This window comes from Aspergillus terreus, genomic scaffold (genome assembly GCF_000149615.1).
Source record: "Aspergillus terreus NIH2624 scaffold_5 genomic scaffold, whole genome shotgun sequence".
Lineage (NCBI taxonomy): Eukaryota > Fungi > Ascomycota > Eurotiomycetes > Eurotiales > Aspergillaceae > Aspergillus > Aspergillus terreus.
In genome coordinates this window covers 721,761-738,405 of record NT_165928.1, presented here as the reverse complement: position 1 = coordinate 738,405, position 16,645 = coordinate 721,761, and the positions used below count along the sequence as shown (strand labels likewise).

The 16,645-nt window shown below is 53.6% G+C and overlaps 6 protein-coding genes across 6 annotated transcripts; 4 read left to right on the top strand and 2 right to left on the bottom strand.

The window, feature by feature from the left end:
• Positions 1 to 263: 263 nt before the first annotated feature.
• ATEG_03819 (Spo7-like protein) lies at positions 264 to 1,537 on the top strand (the record flags this gene model as incomplete). Its single annotated transcript, XM_001212997.1, has 2 exons — positions 264 to 1,422; positions 1,524 to 1,537. The coding sequence occupies 2 exons, from the start codon at positions 264 to 266 to the stop codon at positions 1,535 to 1,537; spliced, it is 1,173 nt and encodes a 390-aa protein (XP_001212997.1).
• Positions 1,538 to 2,063: 526 nt separating this feature from the next.
• Positions 2,064 to 5,135, bottom strand: ATEG_03818 (MCM DNA helicase complex subunit MCM3; the record flags this gene model as incomplete). Its single annotated transcript, XM_001212996.1, has 8 exons — positions 2,064 to 2,100; positions 2,167 to 4,223; positions 4,281 to 4,544; positions 4,595 to 4,700; positions 4,750 to 4,796; positions 4,863 to 4,914; positions 4,987 to 5,008; positions 5,063 to 5,135. 8 exons carry the CDS (start codon positions 5,133 to 5,135, stop codon positions 2,064 to 2,066), a joined length of 2,658 nt encoding a protein of 885 aa, XP_001212996.1.
• A 259-nt stretch (positions 5,136 to 5,394) lies between these two features.
• On the bottom strand, positions 5,395 to 8,864 carry ATEG_03817 (putative translation regulator (Cya5); the record flags this gene model as incomplete). Its single annotated transcript, XM_001212995.1, has 2 exons — positions 5,395 to 5,488; positions 5,590 to 8,864. The coding sequence occupies 2 exons, from the start codon at positions 8,862 to 8,864 to the stop codon at positions 5,395 to 5,397; spliced, it is 3,369 nt and encodes a 1,122-aa protein (XP_001212995.1).
• A 1,022-nt stretch (positions 8,865 to 9,886) lies between these two features.
• Positions 9,887 to 11,855, top strand: ATEG_03816 (signal recognition particle subunit SRP68; the record flags this gene model as incomplete). Its single annotated transcript, XM_001212994.1, has 3 exons — positions 9,887 to 10,077; positions 10,154 to 11,293; positions 11,348 to 11,855. 3 exons carry the CDS (start codon positions 9,887 to 9,889, stop codon positions 11,853 to 11,855), a joined length of 1,839 nt encoding a protein of 612 aa, XP_001212994.1.
• Positions 11,856 to 13,068: 1,213 nt separating this feature from the next.
• On the top strand, positions 13,069 to 14,916 carry erg5 (C-22 sterol desaturase erg5; the record flags this gene model as incomplete). Its single annotated transcript, XM_001212993.1, has 4 exons — positions 13,069 to 13,228; positions 13,308 to 13,458; positions 13,578 to 14,826; positions 14,881 to 14,916. The coding sequence occupies 4 exons, from the start codon at positions 13,069 to 13,071 to the stop codon at positions 14,914 to 14,916; spliced, it is 1,596 nt and encodes a 531-aa protein (XP_001212993.1).
• Positions 14,917 to 15,778: 862 nt separating this feature from the next.
• Positions 15,779 to 16,505, top strand: ATEG_03814 (rhodanese-like domain-containing protein; the record flags this gene model as incomplete). The annotated part of the gene is made up of 2 exons (XM_001212992.1): positions 15,779 to 16,048; positions 16,116 to 16,505. 2 exons carry the CDS (start codon positions 15,779 to 15,781, stop codon positions 16,503 to 16,505), a joined length of 660 nt encoding a protein of 219 aa, XP_001212992.1.
• Between the last annotated feature and the right edge of the window lie 140 nt (positions 16,506 to 16,645).

The following is a 16,645-nucleotide window of genomic DNA, read 5'->3' as shown; positions in this document are numbered from 1 at the left end:
TTGTTGGATTTTTCCCACTCGGCTTTCTTTCTTCCCTTCCGCTGTCCGCCCATCTTCGACCTCACTATACCCGACCACCCTTCATTTCTCAATCCCTTTCCGCCTCCTGTCCTCCCTCTCCGTCCATGCGATGAAGTAGTATCGGGCCGCAAAGGCCGTGTTGTCCTCTCCTCCCTTCTTGAACACCTTCTTGGAGAGTCCTCGTTTCCTCTTCCCCTCTAGCGCCGTCATCCTCCTGCTTTCCGTCCCGCAACGTCATCGCCATGGCGTCCGCAAGCCTCGATCAGCTGGTGAAAGGCGCCCCCGTTCCGAATAATCGACATTCAACCTCATCAACCGCTTCCTCCGATTCTGTATCCCCTCCTCCGAGGTCCTCAACATACTCTTCCGCGCCGCGTCCCTCCACGCCGGATCCGCTGGCTAGTCTGCCCTCGTCTCCGCCCCAAATTTACCTGAATCTCCTGATCCTCGAGAGCTCCCTACGCGCTCAATACCTGTCTCTGCGAGAGCGTCGTCGTCAAAACACCTTCTTCATCCTCCTCCTGCTCCTTTGGATCGCCTACTTTGCCTATGCGCTGTTTCTCCGTCCGCGTGAGGATGGGCGCGGGGTGGGAGGGTCAGTCTACTGGGTGGTCGAGATGGGCGAGAAAGTCGCGCTGCTGGGCGGAGTGGTGACCGCACTGTTGGTCTGGGGCACGGGACAATGGGAACGGGGGGTCCGTTGGCCACGGCGCTGGCTCGCCGTTGCCAACCGTGGTCTTCGCAACATGAACACCAAGATCGTCGTGATCCGGGGCCCGTGGTGGCAGGAACTGCTTTCCTACCTGTCCTTTCTGTTCCCCTTCTCTGCCCCGTTCTTCCCGTCGCCCGCCGGCGATTTCCACTACATCGAACGCCCTGCGTCCGACAAGCGCGTCGGTGGTCGGCAGCACCACCAACCGTACTACAGCGTGGACAACGAATCCGGCCTCGTGGAGGAAGACCTCAGTCCGGGCGGCGACTACATCCGGCTCCTCCTCCTCCCCAAGTCCTTCTCGCCCGAGTTCCGCGAGAACTGGGACGACTACCGCACCGAGTTCTGGGAAAAGGAAAACGAGCGGCGCGCCCAACTGCGCGAGAAGCTGCGCCAACGGGAGCGCATGCTGGCCAAGCAAGAGGGCGGCTGGTTCTGGTGGATCGGAATCGGCTGGAAAGCATCGAAGCGGCGCCGACTCGCTGCCGCTACCCTCAGCGAGAAGGGCCATCATCCCCGTCACCACCACCAACACTCGAATGTCTCGAGGCATGCCCTCGAGCCCAAGTCGCCCGCCCGGCGTAGCACGCGCTCGGAGTCGCATTCGCGCACCCCGTCGCGAAGCACCACCCCCGTCGACACCGATGACAGGCCGCCGTCACGATCCGGTGGCCGCCCCCGCCGCGGCAGTACGTCGCCAGCGTCTACGGCATCGGAACAGAGCCACCAGAATCGGCGGAAGAAAGGATCCAAGGCGAGTTTTAGTCGCGGCTTGTCACCCTTGACGCAGGCGCAAATTCGTGAAGGCGTGCAGCCGCCGTCTTTCTCATCGGATGACTCGTCCTTCACGATCCCCGGCGACAAGGACAGGCCCATCAAGGATGAGCCTGTAGATTAGTCGCATGCCTTCTGTTGAACCAGTCGGCGTGTCTGTCGGATATTGCATGTCCATACGTGGCTGCTGTCCTGGTCCTACATTCTCATACCTTGATCTATGTCGGGAATGGCTGTAGAAAGTGATGGTTAATTGAAGACATGCGATGTAGATAGCGTCTAGACCCTCAGAATCCCGATTCAGATATGTACAACAGATGTCCTGGGTTTGGCATGATGCAATATGCATCACTAACTCATACTGCGATGCAGGTACAGAACTCTAATAATAATCATTATGTGCCCATTGCATTATCTTGCTTTAATCACTAGACATATCCCATAGAACGATTCCCCTCCAGACGCCAGAAAATCCACCTAGCTATATTCCATAGCAATAACACAACACAGATGCCACAGGCGCCAGTCGAACACATATAAACTCATCAACCGTCGTTTAAATTCTATAGACAGTTTCGTCATCTTCGAGGAACCTGCAGAAATGGAACGGTTAGCACAACATTCAAAGTGAAGGGTATATCACAGATGGAAGAACATACATCAACTCATTTCTCTCGTTCATGGCCTTCAGGGCCTGGATCGCCTCGGCACGCTGGAACACGTGTGCCTGGCCGAGCGACGGCGAGGAGCGCACGGCGGTGTTCACAGCGCCGATAAGATCCTCCACATCCGCTTCATCCTTACCAACAAACAACTGCGTGCCCATAAGCGGACCAAGAGCGCGACGGAAGACCTCCAGCCGCTGGGGCTGGATGGGCTGAGACGACGCGCTCTGCGATTGCGAGTTGTCCGTCTGCGACTGCACAAGCTGCGAGGCAGGATGAGACGATGCCACTGACATCTGGGACTGACTCTGTGTCTGCGTGCGGTTGGTCTGGCTTGACCGCAGGCGCTGGCCACGGGGGCTAGCGCTATACAAGCCGTCTCCATCCTCGGAGACATCGTCGCCGTCTGCGTCCATCTCGTCGACGGAGGACCGGTTGGCGGCACTGCGCGTCCGCAAGGCGCCGTTTCTGCGGGTAGACCGGGGGGTAGCGCTCGTGGTTTGCGCGGGAGTGTTATCGTCATCCGAGTCTTCGGAGTCGGAATCGCTCATCTCGTCGGAGTCTTCGTCAAAGGTAGTCACCTTTCTCCGCTTGCGGCGCTCATCCAGGACTTCTTTGAACATGGCAAAGCGCAGGATGGACTCGGCGACCTTGGCGTCTTTCTCTTCGACTCGATTTGACAGACGCGACTTTGCATGAGCAGTGGACAGACGGATCAGGGTCTCCAGGGTACGGGCAGTGATAGGCGATGTTCTGCGCCGGTTACCGGTGAGCTCATCATTTCTCAGAGCAGAGTACGTGGCGGTAATGTGGTCAGCGGCTCCCTTCGTCAAGACAGGCTTGACTCTCGACTTGGCATATTGGATGTACTTCTTGATGAAGGGGATGCTCAGAATTTCGATTTCCTTCTTCCGGCCCTGAGGGTTGGTCATGCCCCCGTGAAGCATGGAGTTGAACTTCTCGTAGACTTCCGTGGGCTGGTTCGAATCCTGGTTATCCTCGAGGCCAACACCCAACGTCTGATTGAGCTGCTCTCGAACCGGCGCACCTTCCTCGGTGCCAGGTTGACGGTACCGATGCATGCGCAGAACATGCTCGGACACCATTCGATCTTTGGAGTCTTCGATATCATCCGTGATGACGAAGAGAAGATCAAAACGGGACAAAAGGGAGTCCGGCAGAGCGATGTTCTTGTGAGGGTCTTTGTGAGGGTCGTATTGGCCATAGATCGGGTTAGCAGCCGCCAGAACACTGCAGCGAGCGTTCAAGCTAGTGTGAATACCGGCCTTCGCAATCGTCACAGTCTGCTGTTCCATGACTTCGTGGATGGCCACACGGTCCACGTCACTCATTTTGTCGAACTCATCAATACACACGACACCCCGATCACCAAGAACCATGGCACCAGCCTCTAGCCGACGCTCTCCTGTCTCCTTGTCCGATGTGACAGCAGCCGTCAGACCAACGCCCGAAGAGCCTCGTCCGGTAGTGGCAATTGCGAGGGGGGCGGTGTTCAAGACGAATCGCAGAAGCTGAGACTTGGCGGTCGAAGGATCACCGACCATAAGAATGTTGATATCACCACGCAGATGGGTGCCATTGTCCAGGTTCTTTTCCATACCACCAAGCAGCATCAGCAAGAGAGACTTCTTGACATAATCGTGTCCGTAGATGCTAGGAGCCAGGGAGTGCGACATCAATTCGAAGACATTCTTCTTCTTGGAGATCTTGTTGATGTTGCGAATATCCGTGTCGGTGATGGTGGCTTGCGCAATCCCTCCGCCGGACTTGGACGATAGGTGGATGATATTGTTCGCAAGTACAATCGTGCGGAAAGTAGACGACCCCGAGCCGGCATTACGGTTACCGAGAGAACGATAGATTCCGACCAACTGAATCCGGTCACCGGGTTTGGCTCTGTCGACAAGATCGTCGTCAAGGATAACATCTACGCTCCGGGGCAGTTGACCAGCAGGTGCTCTCTCGGGCATTTCCTGGATAGAAATGGTCTGGTGATCCATGTATGTGGAGTAACCGTACTCGGTAATGAGCTGTGGAAATCAAACGTCAGCAAGAACGAACAATCGCTTTGTCGTTATGTATCATACCGGGTTCTTCTCATCGTCTTCTTGGGGATAGACGTTCAGGCTCGTCGCACCACTAGCAGTCATAGTCTGATCCCGGTATTTTCTGGAGAAAAATCTGTCTTTCCGTTCGCTGTAGTGCACACTCTGAATCACCTTCGGTCTGACCAAAGAGCACTTTGTGACAATTCCCTCGAGCGAGATCATCCGGTTCAAATGGGCGGAGCCTAGCGTTCTAGGGTTGCACGAGTACTCTCCGAATGCACCGACGTAGGCGCAGTAATAGTTCTGCCCAATCTTAGACACCATGCGATCCTTTGGAGTTGGAAGGTACGCACCACATTGTCGGCTGTTTCTTTCGCCGAGCGGCCTCCTAGCGTCGGGATGATATTTTTGAGAGCGGTATCAAAGGCTTGCGAATAATCGAACGGTGATGTGAGCAAGCTATTTTGGATCAGTGAGGTTCAAAATGCCACAGTGAATCGGTGCCTACCCATCTGCTAATTCTCGGTTGTGTGCTCGAATTTCATCAATGCTGACCTATTGAGGAAGCGCTGTTAGATCTCCCCAAATCATTCAGAGGCAGAGACAGAGAGAACCACGTACTATCAATCGCCGCAGACCACGGTTCAGCATTAGAACGATATCTGCCCGGTAGCTGTTTGTATGTTAGAGACAATTCCATTAAAGCGGTGATTGTGAGCTGCAAGGGCGTTCAGCGGTGACGGACCTTCGGGCTCTAGGATCATTTTCTGTATGCAGTCAGGACACAATTATGACAAGTAGATCAGGCATTCATCACTTACGTGGGTCGAGGAATTCGGTGGCCGCACGCACTCGATCTTGAGCGGCCTCATCGCGGAGCTGGCCGCCGTCCATGGTGAAAACTTGCTGTGCCGGTGGGATTCAAAGAGAAAGGGGTAGTAAGATTAATCAGTCACGGAAATGGCCAAATCCTGTGTTACAGTGGGTAAGGCTTGAAGAGTTGTGCGTACAGCAGGACGCCGAAGGAGGTGAGTGTCAATCCCTGGAGGAAGAGTGGGATGGATAAGAGACGGCGGAGGATCTTTCTCAACAGAGGGAGACGCGCCCTCCCGATTAGGCTAAATTAGAACGCGTAGGTTGGGCAGGACGCGTTCTACGCGGCACTCTCGCGCTGACTCAGCTTTTCTGCCACAACACCAGGTGCTAGCTGAGATTTAATAACGGAGACGAACAGAATCACAAAATAGCTTGTTGCACGTATTCTTACACACTATATACTAGTATGGTACATCAGAGACTTCTGTCTATATACATATTGAAACAAATTGGTCAACAACTCCAGCCTTACGACGGGCTTTCGCCGGCTGGTTTGGCCTCGTTGGATCCCTGTACTTCCTGAGATTGCTCCTTCGCAGATGCACGATCATCTTCTTCACTCAAGTCCGGCCCTTCACTGTCCATCAAGACATCTGGCTCACTGTCCCTATCCGAATCCACACGGTGTTCACTATCGAGCACTTCATCATCGGCTTCGGTCGAGTTACGTCGACTCTCTAGTAGAGATTCCACTTCAATGTCGTATTCATCTTGAGGATCGAGCGTCTTCTGGGGTGCCTCCGGTATGTGACCACCTTGTAGACCAATGTCGGTGTCCGTTCCAGTCTTGTCAATGGTATGGTCGGCATGTTCTTGATCCTGGGCTGGTACACGCTCCTCTGTTAAGCCCCGGGGTTGACCTCCAACGCCAAGGATGCCTCCCGTCCACACGTAGTGGTCCAATCGATCCACGTCCTGCTTCTTGTCACCTTGCTCCTGCCGACGGCGGAGAAGTACGCCTTGAAATTTCTCGCGTAGATAAGGCATATCAGCGACAGCCTCAATCGTTTTCGGAGCGACTCGATAGAGAGACTTGACTTCGGCGCCTCCGTCAATGATGCTTCGCTCCCGGAATCCAAGCAGTGCAGACGCTAAGTATACCATGGAGACATAGGTAGGTTGCATAAAGTCGGGTTGGATCTTGCTCCAGTAGCGCCGGCCCTCTTTGCCCAAGATGTTGGGGTGCTTGCCGCGTCTAGGATGCTCTATCACATCAATAGTCGAGGGCACACCGGGTGGTTTCAGCCCATATCCCCGGCGAAGGTTGTTCCACCCTGGGAAATTAGGCATGAACTTTTCTTCGAAAATGCTGAACGCTTGAACTTGGTCCGAGGGCTTGTCAGAAGAGGCTAACATCTGCACAAAGGTGGACCAGTTATACGTCGTCAAAACAAAGCCTGCGCGTTGCACCTCTGCCACGACTTGGTGTATCTTGGAAGGTTCATTCCGATAGGCCAAAGAACGCATGTAAAGGGACAGTGGGCGAGATAACATAAATCGGCATGCTGGTAGAATCGGTGGCTTCTTCTTGGCTCTAGCAGGCTTTGAGATATCTGAACCCAGCAAGAAATCACCCGGGTTGTCCACTGAAATGGCCCGAGAAGGTCGAGGCGGATCGATAGTATCTGCGGAAGGCAACTGATTTGAAAGCCATTCATCGATGGAAGGAGGGCGTGCGATCTCTTTCGCACGTGGGAAGGCCATTTTCCAACATTGTTCAACTTCCTTGTAGTGCTCTGCCTTCAAATATGCCAGCATCAGGGCAGAGAGGAGACGAAGAGGCGCTATATCATAAGCATTCTCCAGAGACGAAGGGTTCTGTGCCTGTATGTACTGATCGAACAGCTGCCGAGCCCTTTCAAAAGCTCCTCTCCTTCCATAAGCAGTAATCATATATTCGTAATACATGGCAGGGAAAGCTTTGCCAACTGGTTGTTTACCTGCACCGGGAAGAGGCTGCTTCGTCGCCAATTTCGTCATATCAAAGTCCGCAATGGCCTCGGAGAGGAATTTCTCGGCATTCTCGAGTCGAACGTTCGCGCTGTTCGTCGCTCTCCCACCATCCTTCAGAGCCTGCAAATCGCGCTGCAACTGACTTTTGAGGGTGAGTAGAGTTGAACTGAACCCAGGTCTCTCGAATCGCTCTTTGATCTCACGAAAGATGATGTGTACCATGTCACGGTTCCGATCCTTCACATAGCCATACAAGATGATGGCGTAGTGGAATTCCGTAGCATAGATCCTATGGCTTCTGTGAAGCGTTCGAAGGATGCGGCGGGCTGAGTCAGTTTGCCCTATAAGCACCAAGCTGAGCATAAGCGCAGCGTACGTCATATCATCAGGCTGCAGGCCGGCCGCATCCATGCGTGAGCGGATCCTGGAAATGGATTCCAGATCTATCCTGAATGCATAATTCCAGAGGAGAATGTTCCACATTCTCACTCGAGAGCCCTTGACTTCCATACCAAGGCATGTCTCTGCGACGCTCTCCGCGATATCGAGCCGTTGGTTGTTGCAATAGGCCTCCACAATGGTGTCAAGCATCGGTGATGCGATTTGCACGTGGCGTTTCTTAGCAAGTGCGAGGATCTGACGAACGGTGTCAACGTCGCCCCTATTAGCACACTGTCCCATTAGGATGCCGAAGGAATGGGCGTTGGGTTCAATCCCGTTCTCAAGCATCTGCCTGAAAGTTTTAAATATGCCATTCAAATCGTCGGCGTTGGCGTATGCAGTGAGCAGAATGTTCCAACAGACCGTGTTCGGCTTCAACCCAAACTCGCTCGAGATTCTCTCAAATTGACGTAATGTGTCTTGCACATTGCCCAGTCTCGCATGGGCGTACAGGAGTGGAGTCACGAGTCTTCGACTTGACGGCTTTCCATGGTCCGCTACAAATTTCTCGAATATTTCGTTGACATTAGCGACATCGCCGGTCCTCGAGAAAGCAATGAGAGCATGTTTGTACGCATCCACCGACGGTCTCCCATAAAAATGAGTGAGTTCATCCAGGATATACCGGATTCCAGTCGTCATTTGGAATGAAGTCAGCCTTCGAATAAGCTGTCCCAGGAGCTTGGCAGGTGGCACTTCTCCATCCATCTGCCAACGAAAGTTGCGATATACCACTAATGACCGAGCAAAAGTCGTTCTCTCCTCTGATGATTGAAGTGTTTTGATGAGGGCGAAATAATGTCCCGGAGTGAGGACGGATAGTGCGTTGTACTCTCGCAGAAGTAGCAGGAGAGTTTCTGTCGATGTGTCCTCGATAATATCCAAAGTGGCAAAGGCATGTTCGAGTAGAAACCGAGCAAGGTCACGCGCTGGAGAGTCAGAGCCTTGCTCAAGAAGGAATGTAGCCAAGGAAAGCAAGACCTTCGACGCCGTTGAAGGATCCAAGTGGGAAGCCACGAAATGTCGCAGATCATGGTCTGCTGACGTCGGTCGGATGTTCCACAGCGCCTCTGTGGCTTCCCACTGCGAAGTGTTCACAAAGTGTGCAATCGCAAAAGCCCAGCATGGAGCCCCGGTGCCCTGAGAAACGGCGCTCTGGCACAACCCAATCATATCAAACTCCTTTCCCGCAGCTAGATACGACTTCGCCATATTCAAATAGTCATCGGGAGATCGACAACCAGGTGTAATCTCATCGAAGATCCGCTTTGCATGCCGGTGGTCGGTAACATGCGCCGAATTGGATAACCGAGCGAGAAGCGCCGAATTCACATCCGAGGGATAGCCCGCCATCAAGTATAGATCCCAGGCTGTATCGCATTTTCCGGACTCCCCATCAGCTAGAAGAGCAAGGAGTCTTCCCTTTGCATGTTTTTGATCATTCTCCCTGGTCGGAATGTCGGGAAACGGCCTATCCGTGGCAGTCGAGCGAAGGTGGGCGGCCTCGGATGTGTAAGATCTTGTCAGACTAGGAACGGCCCTCCTCCGTCGCCGTGACACTATTTTCCTCGAAGAGCGGAGCAAGCATAATGAAATAAATTCTTGTGTGCGGGGAGGGTACAGGAATTCGAGGATTGGCGTCCTGGCGTCATCTGTAGCTTTTTCGGAAATCGAACTGCCGCCTACAGGTACGGAGGCACGCGGAGACGTGGTGTGTAACGAGATAAGCCGTTGTGAAGACTCGAGACCGGTGCCATTTGGTTGCGCAATATTAGAATAAAGCGATCGTGGACTTCGAATAGCGCCGTTGGGATCCCGGAAGAAACGCCGACCTGCGTTCTCGAGGCATCCGGCAGCCCGTTCCAGCATTACCCTCAATGATTGCGGTGTCGAAACCCTGATATCACCGGAAAAGAACAAGAACGCGTAACATATCGGGTCCAGAAGACCTGTTCCAAAGGTATGAGAATCAATGAGCGTAGGGTTCTGCGGAGAGAGCGAGGCGTACGGAAGTGAAGGATCTTGTGCACGAAGCTTCCCAACTGCTACTGGGTAGTCATCCACATATATGAGAAGAACCGTGGCAGACCCTGCCGAGCGATACAAGACCGAGCAGAGATCGATTCTGGAGGGGAAGAAATGAACGTGGGGTGGGAGGTGTTGACACGGAAGGAAATTTTGTGAGGTCAATGGGGAGCAACGAGCTTGGCCCGAATGCTGGGAAAAGAACTCGGGACCTGCGAGGTGCAGCCCGGCGATTTGTTTGGCCGAGCATCTGACCACCTTCGCTGTCCACCACCGCCTTCGTCCAGCCCGCACTCGACCGGCGTCCCTCCACACTCATTATCGTGGACTCTGTTGGGTCGAACTGCACAATGGAGATCACCGACTTCATCTTCAAAGAGCGAGAGGAGGTTCTCCTCGCTGGAGACTACAATGCCTACCGAGCCCACACAACCCGCAAATTGCACAAACTCCGCAAGAAGTTGGGACAGACTACCCCCAAAGGTCGCAAATACACCGCGAAAGCCCCCGTCAGTGCCGAGGACGTCAGCAACAATGTCGCGTATGTGCTCTGCTACATTCTACGTCGAGCGCGTTACGGATGGTTTGGCGAGTTGCTAACCCCACTTCCCATCTAGATTCGTCTATACTCTCATCCTGAGCTCCGAGCGTGCTTGGGCGCAAGCCATGCAGATGAAATCGGCACATTCGGCAGACCCATCCGGCAAAGGCATCGTCGGGGCCGTGAGAAGCCACATTATCTCGCGACTCACTAAGGCATCTGGCTATGCGAACCAATTGGTCCTTCTCCTGCAAGATCAAACCACCGGAGCCACCCCCACCGATCTTCTTGAAGCCCGTGCGTACCATGCCTCCCTCATGGGAGCGCTTTACTTGGAGAGGCGGAAGTGGGAACAGTGTATCCAGAGCAACTCGACTGCCAGAGTCATCTATGCGGCATTGGGACAGAAGGACAAGAAGGATGCGTACCGAGACCTCCTCTCGGGAACGGTTGACCCCAGTCTGAGATATGCGGCATACCAGATGAAACTTCCACGGTCAAAACCCCTTCCGTCCTTGGCGGTCAGCTACTTCCCGTCCGACGCCGAAGTCAGGTCGGAAGTTGAGAAATTGGATCCCAATTGCTTGCAGGAGGACGCCGCGGGGACGGGAAGAACTGCCGAGGGAGAGGTGCAACAGCTGCCTGAGACCATCACCTGGAGATCTAGAACAGTTCCTCTGGAAGACGCAGCGATCTCTCAGGCCCTGGCGTCTGCGGCGGCGGCTGAATCTCGTCTTTCGTCATGGCTCGCGGATCCGGCTGGAAAGTCTGCTTCATCGAAGGACAAGGCGGCCGCATACGATAATGTCATCATTGCCAGTCAGGATGCAGTAGATGCCACGAAGACTGCCATTGACGACCTTGCCAGCGAGGGCGTTGACCCTGGAGACAGGAGAATGCAGAGCCTTCAGATTACCCGGACCGCGGTCAATTATGCTTTGGTGGGATGGCGCATTGGCCGTAACCGTGTGCTGTGTGGTGACAGTGACGGTGTGACCTTTGAAACTGATCAGGCCAAGACGCCTAAAGGCGGCAAGGCATCCGGCAAGCGTGAGGAAGCAACCGGTAAAAAGCTGGCCCGGTTGCGTGAAAGGGTTGTGCTGTATGACTCGACCTTGCAAAGTATCGAGTTCATCTTGGAGCTTCCTGGTGTGGCCGCAGATAGTGAATTCGTCGGGGAGCTCGAAGCCAAGCGTTCCTATTTCCGTGCCCTGAGGTATGGTGTTCCGATCCTCTGATCCGTTAAAGACTATCGCTAACGCGCAGATAGATGTCTTACGATTGGAAGATCACACGGCATTCTGGGGAAGTCTAAGAATGCTCTTGCGTTGTTTGCTCAAGGTCTAGCGCTCACTTCCCGGTCTGCGAATTCGGTTCCATCAACGACCGATGTGGACGGGCCGCCTCGGTTGGATCTGTCCCGCGACCAAGTCCAGAACCTGGAGTCCACTCTGCGCTCCGTGGTCGCACAGTACCGCGGAATTGTTACGTTGGAGGAGCTCTCGGCTGAGCAGCGGTCAGGATCGGCCAACCAGCGCCCGATGGTTGAGAGGCTGCATGAATATGCCGGGGACACCTTGGATCTCAACAATCTGGTGCCGTACCCGCCTCAGATGCAGCCGGTTCCCGTGAAGCCCCTGTTTCTCGATGTGGCGTGGAATTATATCGACTATCCTCGGGAGGCGGCGACCGGTTCTGGACAGAGCCAAGCCACTGCGCAACCTGCGGCGGAAGAACCGAAGAGCACCCGACGGGGTTGGTTTGGCTTCGGGCGGTGATTTGTATTATACCCTCGAGAGAAGGTTGGTGGGAATGATCGGGGCTGTATGTCTGTAGAACTCGGGGTAGATATGAGGCATGAGTTATGCCGGAGTGAGTCTAAACGATGATGAACAATGAATGTTCTATTCCGGATATATGGACTGTCCAATGACTACGGGGTCGTTCATGATGACTGAAGGTACTGCCTCTTTCGGTTCCTTAGTAAAAGAGCCAACCTGAGGTGTCGACAAGCACAGACCACCGGGAAGTGGGCATCCGGATCACCTTTTTCACTTTGTAACTTTATCCGTTGGGGCTTTGTTTGCTTTCATGATGCAATATTGACTGGTAGGTAATAATAAGCAGTAGTATGACTGGCGGTGATTCCATCCTACCAATGGGATACTCAAGTAAGCCTATCTTACTCTCGACATGGTACAAAGAGATGTATAGTTGACAATGAAATATACAGCCAGGATGAATATATATATCTCGGCCACTTTTCTATCTAAGTACATAAGTAGAGAAATGAATGTGATGGGATACGGTAGATGGACCCTAGGTGGAGCTCCACATTCTACAGTCCACAAGTTTCTTGACCACAGGGCTGTCAAGGGATAAAGTGACAGGCGAGATGAACGTCCAGCACAGCCACCAGATGCATATGAAGTGAGTATGTACTCCGTACATCTCTGTACATATAGCCGGAAGACGGGTGTTCCGGTCGTGGATGAGTCAGCAGAGAAAGGGGAAATAAAATTCAGCAGAAGAACACTCTTCTTGCAATGTGATTGGTTTCCGGGCTGTTGTTAATTACCACTTTTTTTTTGGTTGATTTTTTCCCCTTCTATTTTCTTCAAGATAGATGGGAATTAAAGCAAAAAAAATAAAATAGATAACAAAATAGTAAAAACCGAGAATCTCAATATGTAAAAAAAATTTCATTAATTAATAATCTAGGTCTGCTGGTAAAGGAGATTGAAGTGCCAGCGTGGTTGCTCTCCCGTGCAGGGGCTCCGTCCCCCTCCGTGTCTTTATATTCACCCCAATTTTTTCCCTCCTGGTCCGCTTTCTTGGCCTGTCGCGTCTCCTGGGGTTCTCTTCTCTCTCTCTCTGTTCCTCTTCCTCTTCTTCTCTTCCACCTCCTCCCCTCCCCCTTCCTCTCTCTCCCTTGTCTGTCGTTTCCCCTTTCATTGGTGCCTGTCCTTCTCATTCGAGAACTCACCCGATATGGCCACCGTCAACGGGAGTTTTGTCTCCCCCTCGGCCGATGCCACCATCGTGCCCCAATTGTTCGCTCCCTCCGGTTTGATCGGCTCGGTCCTCGAGGGCTTCACCGTCTGGAAGGCCCTGCTGACTCTCTTCCTTGCCGCTGTGATCTATGACCAACGTAAGTCGCATCGTCGCATCAACAGTCGCGTTGCCGAGGGGATTCCAACAGAAGCGCTGATAGCAATCCATGGGTGCAGTTCGTTACTTTTGGCTGAAGGGCTCTATTGTTGGACCAGCAATGAAGCTGCCTTTCATGGGACCGTTCCTCCAATCCGTCAACCCCAAGTTCCATGAGTACAAGGCCAAATGGGACAGTGGAGAGTTGAGCTGCGTTTCCGTGTTCCACAAGTAAGTTCTGCCCCTGAAGCCCTCCCAACAGATCCGTCCGCTTGCCACCGCGCGCAAACCTGGAGGCATTGGAAAAAGCAATGCGATTGATCTTCGGCTAACCCTGATTCGCCTCACAGGTTTGTCGTAATTGCATCCACCCGTGACATGTCCCGGAAAATCTTCAACTCTCCCGCCTATGTGAAGCCCTGCGTGGTCGACGCGGCTCACAAGCTGCTTGGTGCGGACAACTGGGTGTTTCTGGATGGTCGAGACCACGTCGACTTCCGCAAGGGTCTGAATGGCCTCTTCACTCGCCAGGCCCTTTCGTGCTACCTCCCGCGCATGGAGGAGGTGTACAACGACTACTACGCCCGCTTCCTGAAGAAGTCCAAGGATGTCAACTACAAGCCCGTCCCGTGGATGCCCGAATTCCGTGAGCTCATGTGCGCCGTCTCCTGCCGTACCTTTGTCGGTCACTATATTACCGACGAGGCCGTCCAGAAGATCGCCGACGACTACTACCTGATTACCGCTGCCCTTGAGCTGGTTAACTTCCCTATCATCTTGCCTTACACCAAGACCTGGTACGGAAAGAAGGCCGCCGATATGGTTCTGGAGGAATTCTCCAAGTGTGCTGCGAAGAGTAAGGCCCGCATGGCTGCCGGTGGCGACATTTCTTGCATCATGGACGCATGGGTCAAGCAACAGCTGGATTCGGCCCGTTACCGTGAGAATGTCGCCAAGGGCGTTCCTGTGGATGAGAACGAGAAGCCCGCCCAGGTTCTGCGTGACTTTACCGACTACGAAATCGCCCAGACCATCTTCACTTTCCTGTTCGCCTCCCAGGACGCTACCAGCGCCGCGTGCACGTGGCTGTTCCAGCTCATGGCCGATCGCCCCGAGGTTCTGGACAAGGTCCGGGAGGAGAACCTGCGCGTGCGCAACGGTGATGTCAACGCTCCCCTGACGATGGATGTCCTCGAGAGCCTGACCTACACCCGTGCCGTGGTCAAGGAGACCCTGCGTTATCGTCCTCCTGTCATCATGGTCCCTTACCTCGTGAAGAAGGACTTCCCCGTGACCGACAAGATCACCGTGTCCAAAGGCTCCATGATCATTCCGTCCGTGTGGCCTGCTACTCACGACGAGGAGGCCTATCCCAACGCTGACTCCTTCGACCCTGATCGCTGGATTACTGGTACCGCCGAGCAGCAATCCAAGAACTGGCTGGTTTTCGGCACTGGCCCCCACTACTGTCTTGGACAGAACTACGCTACCTTGAACTTGATGGCGATGATCGGCAAGGCCAGTATGGAGATGAACTGGGAGCATACCCCCACTCCGCAGTCCGAGGACATCAAGGTGTTCGCTACCATTTTCCCTCAGGTAAGAGAGCTCCGTAACAGCGTGTTTTGAGTTCTGTGCTAATTCATGAACTAGGACGACTGCCTCCTGACTTTCCGCCCCCGCGCTTAATCTTTTCGTTTCATCTTCTACGAGTGAGGCTTAGACTTGACCTATTTGCTCTGTGCTTGATCAATGCTTTGAGGAGTGCCCGAGTGATTCCGTCGAGACATGTCTCGCATCCTCCAGCGTTGTATTTCTATCCTGGAGATAGAATGACGAAACTTCTGTTTCCTTCTGCACCTGTACAGAGCTGTACTATTCCCCTCAGGCGGTCTTCCCATTGGTGGACTTTTTAAACCTTTTTCTTTTCTCTTATATTTCGGCGGATACATTTGGACGGTGGGCTTGCTGTGATCAGAGAAGATGATCCAGGGCGAAGTGGTTTGAAGTATATGATGAACGATCCATCTGGCTGGTTTCGCCCACAGAGGCTTCCAGTGCGCTACTAGAATTAATAATAATTGCGATTCTGTTATCATCATTGAGATATAATTGTTTGTATGAGGTCAGATATATATCCGTTGGTTTGCACAGTAAAATGTTCTGCCTGCATGACGAGATCCATGTCTAGATCTGTTAGATACACCTCCATCAACCCATTCAACATATAAATGATCCCAATATTAACCATCCAAATACTGTCGTTTCGATTCGCAGATCTAGGGTCCGATGACTCGGGAAGGCGGTGACCCGGCAATACATGAACGACGGACTGACATCACCCGAGCTCCCGGCTACAACATCTATCAATCAAGTGTGCAGTCGCTCGTGCACATTCTTTTAGTAGGTCTCAAGCAGTGCACGCAATACAGGACTAACACTCTCACAGACCGTATATACCAATACATATCCACCGAATCATAAATCCATACCCAGTCCACCACACAGACCACGGACAAGCAGTGCAGCTCGATAACAAAAACAGCCCGACATGGCCTCGCTCATCTCCCTCCGCCGTCCGCTGACAGGGCTCGCCTCGCGCGCAACCAAGCCGCACACACTGACGCCCATCGCCGCGACGAGCACCCTCCTCCCCCGCCGCTTCGGAACCCTCCTGCACACACCCCGGGTAACACCCCGGGCCGCCGCGGCGCTGCCGCTGAAGCCAGTCTTTGCGCAGAGCATCCGGCGCAACAGCGACAGCAGCGATAACAGCGACAACAGCGGCGAACCGACGCTGAGAAAATGGGGCTTTGAAGATGTATGTCCACATCTACACCCTTCTTCCGCTTCGCATGAGATATATACATAGATGCTAACGCTGACAGATCAACGCCGCCCTCCCGTCCGAGACAACCTCGCCGACGCACTCGCCGCAGAGCAAGATGATCCTCGTGGACGTGCGCGAGCCCGCCGAGCTCACCGCTACGGGCATCATTCCGTCCGCCGTGAGCGTGCCGCTCACGTCGCAGCCGGATGCGCTGTTCCTGACAGCCGATGAGTTCGAGACGCGGTTCGGGTTCCCCAAGCCCGGAGAGGGGCAGACGGGCGACGTCGTCTTCTACTGTAAGGCGGGGGTGCGGGCGCGCATCGCGGCGCAGTTGGCGGTGCAGGCTGGGTATGATCCTGCGCGCGTGGGGGTTTATCTTGGTAGTTGGTTGGATTGGGCGGAACGGGGTGGGAGGGTTGAGAAGTGGGAGGGGCCGGAGAATGAGTAGTGGATTTGGGTGAGGGTATGATGTGTATATTGCGATGTTGGATGTAGCCATAAGTGAAGCAGCCAAAATTAATTGAACTAGATCATAACAAACAAACTAGGTATCGACCACGGCTCGTCGCGCCCCCATATAATCATGTA